This window comes from Panthera uncia, chromosome A2 (genome assembly GCF_023721935.1).
Source record: "Panthera uncia isolate 11264 chromosome A2, Puncia_PCG_1.0, whole genome shotgun sequence".
Lineage (NCBI taxonomy): Eukaryota > Metazoa > Chordata > Mammalia > Carnivora > Felidae > Panthera > Panthera uncia.
In genome coordinates this window covers 97,613,536-97,620,667 of record NC_064816.1, presented here as the reverse complement: position 1 = coordinate 97,620,667, position 7,132 = coordinate 97,613,536, and the positions used below count along the sequence as shown (strand labels likewise).

At 46.7% G+C, this 7,132-nt stretch overlaps 1 protein-coding gene across 24 annotated transcripts in view; it reads left to right on the top strand.

Annotated features, from left to right (window-relative positions):
* Positions 1–271: 271 nt before the first annotated feature.
* Positions 272–7,132, top strand: part of ICA1 (islet cell autoantigen 1) — a 148,930-nt gene continuing 142,069 nt past the window's right edge. For 5 of the 24 annotated variants that reach the window (XM_049641519.1, XM_049641530.1, XM_049641526.1 and 2 more), the window contains exons 1-2: positions 398–484; positions 2,694–2,746. In XM_049641519.1, coding sequence (XP_049497476.1) covers positions 2,744–2,746 — 3 coding nt within the window. In that variant the 5' untranslated portion in view covers positions 398–484; positions 2,694–2,743. Of the gene's footprint in view, positions 485–688; positions 839–2,693; positions 2,747–7,132 lie in introns of those variants that run through there. The other 19 variants (XM_049641532.1, XM_049641525.1, XM_049641521.1 and 16 more) reach the window with 15 other exon arrangements.

Genomic DNA, 7,132 nt, shown 5'->3' with positions numbered 1-7,132 from the left:
TTGATAAGATGAAATTACTATGTATATATATCTGTAGATATATATATATATCTATAGATATATATATATATATATCTACAGATATATATACACATACACAGTTTTTTTTCACATAGCCTTTCTCCTTTAAGCTCAAAGTTGATTTCCATATAAAGAAGGCCCCTGTAACTTTTCTTGGCATTGAAGTCATTTAGTCTCCTGTTTTCTAAAGCCACACGAGTCTTACGTGGAAGTGAGTAGGACGCACCATGCACAGCGCAGAGGGAACCCTGGGGCGTTCGCTGCGGCTCCCACCTGTCGGCCAGGTCATTGTGACGTAAACGCTATGGACACGTGGAACACCTGCGGGAGAGCAGGGGTGGGGTCACCCAGAGCGGTAGAGCCGAGCGGGGGATACCCCAGGAGATGGGGGTCGAGGAAAGTCCCCAGGGAGGAGAGAGAGAGGGAGGTTCACCCCCCTCATCCCGGACCCGCCCCCCAAAAGGTGAGGCCTTCGCCCCCTCGCTCCTCCGGATGCCAGGGTCCTGCTGGGAGGGGTCGCCCTGCCAGGCGTCTCCCGAGGAGAAAGGAAGGGAGGGGAGGCGAGGCGGCGGCGCCCAGGGCGCCGGCGTTCGCTGGGAGGCGAGGCCGCCCGCTCCCCCCGGCCGCTGCGCTGCGCTGCGGCGCGCACGGGCTCCGCCGGCTGCTATTCCGGCTGGCGGCGACCGCCGCAGGAAGGGCCGGTTCCTGCGCTCCCCCCGCCCCTTCCCTCGCCTTCTGCTGACGCTGACGTCGGATGAGGGAGCTGGAGGGACGCTCCGACCGCGGCCAGGAGGCTCTCGGGGGCCGGGGCTCCGAGGTACCTGCCGTCCGGGGTCGGGGCGGGGGCGCGCCGGGCGGGCTGCAGGCTGCAGCGGGAGACGCCCGGCAGCCGCGGAGGTCGGGGCGCCAGCCTGGGGCCGCCAACTGTGCCCTCCGCGGGCGGCGGGTGACAGGCGGGTTGCCTTCTCCAGTCCCTGGTCCGCGTGTGGGAACCGCTACAGCCCCTACCCCTCCCCCGCCTCCTCCCTCGGGCCTGGGCAGGTCTGGAGGATGCGCGCGCCATGAGAGCGTGCGTCAATCCCGGGGGAGCGGGAGGGAAGCGTTCGGGGCGCGGGCCGCATCTCCTGCCCCAGCGCCCGCGGCACCCCCACCCACGCCAGCCCACTCCACCCACGCCGTGCCTCGCCTTCCCAGCAGCTGCGGCCCCGGGACCCCGAGGTCCCTTCTGGGCAGGGACTTGCGTCTGGGGCTGACTTGTTGACAAGTTCACCTGCCGCGGCGCCTGGTGTTTGCTTTGCTCTTCGCCCCATTGCCCATCTTTGGCGGAGGTGGCAGGGAGCAGATGGGTGCCTCTTTATAACCACTAGTGCCAGGAGGCCTGAGTTTGGTCTCCAGCGGGTGAGGTGCTCACCAGCCTTGGACCCGACTGGACCACGAGTCCCTAAGTGGGCCAGGTCCGTGCAAACCCTCGCGCGCCCGGTTTCCTTAGGTTGCTACTGGCTCCGCCTTTCCTGCCCTCGGGCTATTGCAGCTCCTGCTTCCTCTAGAAGCGAACATATCCTGTTATTATGTCTGCCTGTGCCCAGAGGCCCCTTCCCTTCCTTTTCCACTTTTTTTTTTTTCTTGTTGTGTCCCCAAGTCCCCTCAGTTTCTCCTTGGGGGTCTTAAAAGTACTGTGTCCTTAGGCTGGGGAAAGACATTAACTGCCTGTTTAGAGAGATTTGCAATTTAGAAAGAGAATCAGGTTCTTTTCTGTTTAGATAGCATGACAAAATCAGCACTAGAAAGGTGCTAGGTAGCAACCTTAGAAACAGATCTGGTAACTTCATAAAAATCATTAGGGCCTGGAAAATGTATCACCAGCTGGTTTGAGAATGATATTGCATGTAAGAAGAAAGGCACCGAAGGCATTGGCCATTAAGATCTTATAAATTATGACTCATTGCAAACATGTTCCTGTCCAAACATTTCAGTAGTCTCTCCAGAAAAATCTCAAATTGGTTTCTGTGGACCTTTGGTTTACATTTTCTGAGATCTGAACTGTTCCTGGGGTTTGGGAGTGAAATAAGAAATGCTTATAAATGAGATCAATGTTCCAGACTCAGTTTCTTAGCTTCTATTTAAATCACACACACCAGTCTAAAAATACTTTAAAGTGGGTTTCAAACCAGTTTGTTTTTAGGTTTCAGTCTTTATTTTTGAAACGTCATGTGTAGAGAATACAATAGGGGCAAAATCAGTTTATAATTCTTAATAGTTCAAATATCGCTGTCTGGTTTTAGATTACCGTGTATATAATTACAGGAGATGTGGCTTTTCAGTTGTATTATTTTGCATTATATAGGTAAACAGTTCTGTCATTAAAGATATGTGTTTGGAAAATGACAGTTACACAACCTGGGGTTTAAAAAACTGAGTGTGGATCCTCCCCCCATGGGTCATTAAATGGTAAAGGCACTGGACGGTAAATGCCTAGAGAGTTTAATTCATAGCTGTCTTTCTTCCATTTGCTACACTTGAGTATCTGATTTCTCTGAGCATCTTTATTGCTATGCATTTCTCTACATGTCAACCTTATGACAAATACAGAAGATTGTGTTATTCAAAAGAAAATCTTCAAGATTGCTGCACTTTCAATATATTTGACTAAACAGTCCTTTTTTTTTTTTCAGGTGCAAGCAGTTTTATCAGAGGCAGGGAAGTGTGGCAACCATGAAGTGACATGGTAGGGTCATCCTGAATTGGTGTGAGGTTCAGGGTTACAGAAGCCTCATATAAGAGAAGGTGCAAAAGTCGATAGGCCATAAGGATCAGAAAGAACTTTTCCTTGTTATTGGTTGAGTTCCACAGCTAGAAGCCTGAGGGTAGGTGGCAACGTTTAGGATTAGTGCACTGGTCACAAATGTCCTTTTTATTCCATCTGTATTATCAGATTTATGGGGACCATGGACAAAGATGCAATCTGCATGTTATTGTTCATAAGGTATTACAGATCACTAATTAATTAACCCTATCCCCGTCCTCACCCCCTTCTGGAATCTGCCTTGGCAGAGCCTTGAACTCAAAGACTGATAGAGGAGAAAATGTTTTTTCCCACTTTTTCCCTAAGCTGTCACATTTTGTACCACAATCATACCTAGCTAGCATCACGGAGGATGTACAGAGGGCACATAGGCTTTGAATCCCAAAAGAGCAGGATTGGAAGCCCAGCTGCAACCCCCAACTAGCCATGTGACTTTGAGCAAGTAACTTATGCTCTCTATAGATGTCATCATTTCCTTATCTACAGAGCAAGAATATCGACCTTGTAGGGTTGTAGTCAGAATTAGAAATAATATATTTAAGTGCTTTGCACAGTAAATAGGACTCAAGTAATAGTGATTTATTCTTTTACATGCTAAACCTATGTGCTATCTGTGTCTGGAGAGGATGCTACTGCTCTTCTCCTGAGATAGGGAATGCGTTCCAATTTGGTTTTGAACAGTTCAAGTGTGTTCTGGCAATACTAAGAGCCTGGGCTTTCCGGAATACTCCCCGAGGCTGGGAGATTCAATCTGTGGTCCAGGAACAAAGCAAAGCTAATTTGTTCCAGTGGGAATAGATCTTCCAACCCCCTGCCACTCAAATGTGATCCATAGACCAGTAACATTGGCTTCCCCTGGGAGCTTGTTAGACATGTGGTATCTCAACCTGCCCTCCCCCCACCCCCCAGGCTCCCTGAATTCAAATCTGCATTTTAACAAGATCTCCAAGTGATTCATGTGTACATTAAAGCTTGAGAAGCATTGTCCTAACCTGGTATTTATCAAACTTTTGTGTCCGATAGGATCATTTGGGAACTTGTTAAATGTGGACTCCTCGCCTGGCTTCTCCCATCTGCTGTTAACACTTCATGTGGCTCTGATGCCACCACTCTGAGAAACACTGCTCTAAACTCTTCATCCAGCGTATTGCTCTAAAATGGGCCTTCAGCCATTGTTTTAACAAAGCATTTTGGCAAACATGATCTTTTTTTATATTCAACCCCTTTGAACTAAGTAGGTATTATAATCCCTCTTTATCTGATAGAAACTGAAGACTACAGGCATGATTTACCTAGAGAATGCATATGGTAGAACTGTCTTGAACCTCTATAAACCCTAGTTAACCATGTTTTCACTACTTCAGCATCTAAATTGATACAGTAGATGTGTGTGTACGTATGTGTGTAAGTAATTTCAAATAATGGATCTCTCCAGGACAGGGCTGTACATAACAGCATTTTATAATGCTTTTAAACAAAGCATTCCTTCTGTCTGACTGTATGGACAGTCATACAGGATAGGATAACTGATTTTGAGTTTCCTCCATAAAGTGAGGATGCTGTTGACCTGTCAGGATAATGCACAAAACATACAGCTCAGTGTCTGAGAAGTGGTAGTTCCTCAACTAATAGCAACTCCTTGTCCCAGTGTAAACCTAGTGAGACAGTGAGTTCATGAAGAGCTGAGAAAATGGCTTTGCTCATGATGAGAAGTCTTTTCTTGCTAGTGCAGATGGCCAAAGCAGGGAAGTGGGGTCACTACTCAACATTTGTTATGTGTATGCCATATGTTACACACTGTGCTAGTACTGGGAATCCCAAGTCAAGACCCAGACCCTGCCCTGCTCTGAAGGAGTTTACAGCCTAATAAGGGGGATAGAAGAGTCTGCTAATTACACTTAACCGTAAACAGGGAGGGGATGAAGCCCATGGCCAAGGCATCTTACCCAGATGATAGAGAGTGAGAGAACACACAAATATAGAAAACCTGAGAAATCCATGGAGGAGGTGACCCCTGAGTTAAACCTTAAAAAACCAATAGGAATTTGGCAGGTGAAAAAGGTTGAGAGTAGAGACAGAGAGCTCCCAACACAGTAAACAGGTTACAAAGAGAATACTGGTAAATAGTCCTCATGTCTGGAGCCCAGTGTACGTGTGTGTCCTTACTAGCTGAGTGACCTTGGGCAGTTTTGATCATCTGTGAGTTGACAGAATTAAATGAATTAATCAGGGTAAGCACAGGACTGGTTTCAGTTGTGTGCTGGATAGTTGTAGAGGTGGTGGAGGTATTAGAAAATAGAGAACTGAGAGTAAAATGTCATTAGAATTAGAGAAAATTGAAGAAGTCAATTTTAGAATGCATTTAACAGAAAACAAGTACAATTAAAAGAGGATGACCAAAAAGGATAACTGAGTGCAGTACCGTATTGTGGGGTCAGAAACAAGAAGTATGTGTGTCCAGGGATGAATCACTGAGCATGTACATAATAGTATGTTGTCAACCCTGAGAGTCTAGATTTGGGAGTGGAAAGGTCCTGTTGTTCTAGTGGTGAGAGTATTGTACAAGGAGGGACTACAGAGCCCTGCAGCTACTTCCAGCACACCCATTAAAATCCATTCCATTACTTGCCACCATCATGATCTCTCACACCCACTTCTCTGTTCCCAGGATAGGGCATGAATGTTACACCAACGTCTGAAACCTATTGGTACTTAGGAGAAATCTAGCCTTCTCTGCATGTTTCTAGAGAAGTGCATCCTAAGCCAGAGACCAAGGAGATAATTGTAATAAATGGTGCTTCCTCTTCTTTTTTAAAAAATTTTTTTAATGTTTGTTTGTGAGAGAAAGAAAGACAAAGCATGAGTGGGGCAGGGGCAGAGAGAGAGGGAGACACAGAATCTGAAGCAGGCTCCAGGCTCTGAGTTGTCAGCACAGAGCCGGATGTGGGGCTCAAACTCACAGTCTGCGAGATCATGACCTGAGCTAAAGTTGGACGTTCAACCGACTGAGCCACCCAGGTGCCCCGGTGCTCCCTCTTCTTAGTGTTGAGAAGCCTGAAAGCCACTAGGAGTCCATCATCAAGGTTTTCTTGTGCACAAGAACCATGATGGTAATGGATTTAGGACTAACACAGCACCTAAGTCTGCAACCAAGAGACATTGTTTTTATAGAAATGGAGCCCATTATCTAGTCTCTTTCATCTAGGAATTGAATGGAATGGTTAAAAACAGGAGCTTAGAGTCAAAAGCAAACCTAAGTTTATCAGTTATTGACTTTGGGCAAATTGTTTTACTTTCTGAGTGTTTTTTCTCACTTGCAAAATGGGGTGGTATCCCCTCCATGGTGGCTGTGTCCACACATGAGATAATGGTGTTAAGCGTTTCACACATGTAAAGCACTCTGCGAATGGTAGCACATAATTGTTGCCCTTTGTTCAGCACATATTTTCTGAAGGCCTACTGTGTTTCAGGTACTGTGCTTTGTGTAAGAAGGTAAAGATGAACCCATTAGGGTCCCTGCCCTCAAGGGACTTGCATTGGAGTGCCCGAAATGCAGATGTAATGAGCTCAGTGCAGGAAAATGGGAGTGCGGGGTACCAGCAGCATGAGGCAGTTAAGGACTATAATCAAGGACAGGAGTGGGATGGCCCTGGGGGTGCAAGGGTGGGTATTCAGTTAGGAAAGCCTTCACTGAGGTAGTGACATTTGAGGACAGGCTTGAAGTACACTGTAAGTTGCCAGTTGGACAAAGGAGGGGAAGACATTTTGAGGGAAAGGAACCTTCATAAAGCCTCCAAGAAGCATAGTGTATTCAGGAAAGCTCTAGTATTCTGAAATGGTCTGAAGGAATAGTTCTGTGTGGAGTGTAGTAAAATTTTTGAATTTTGCATTTGGGTTTTTTTGCTAAGAATTTTGGAATTTCTCTAGCAGCAAGAGAAAGCAATTAAAGCATTTGGAGTGGGAAGGCAGCATGGTTAGATCTGCATGTTATAGTAGTAGTTCAGACCAGGGTATAAAAGATTGGAGTGGGCAGATTTAGGTATAGTGTTGCCTCTGAAGTCCTCGACTAAGTCCTGGCTGTCAACATAGAAAAGAGAAGACGCATTTAATAGCTTTTTAGGAAGGGGGCACCTGGGTGGCTCAGTCGGTTAAGCTCTGACTCTTGATTTCAGCTGAGGTCATGATCTCAGGGTTCATGAGGTTGAGCCCTGCTGTCAATGCAGAGCCTGCTTGGACTTCTCTCTCTGCCCCTCCCCTGCTCACTCACTCTCTAAACAAACAAACAAACTTTTTTTTTAAATAGCTTTT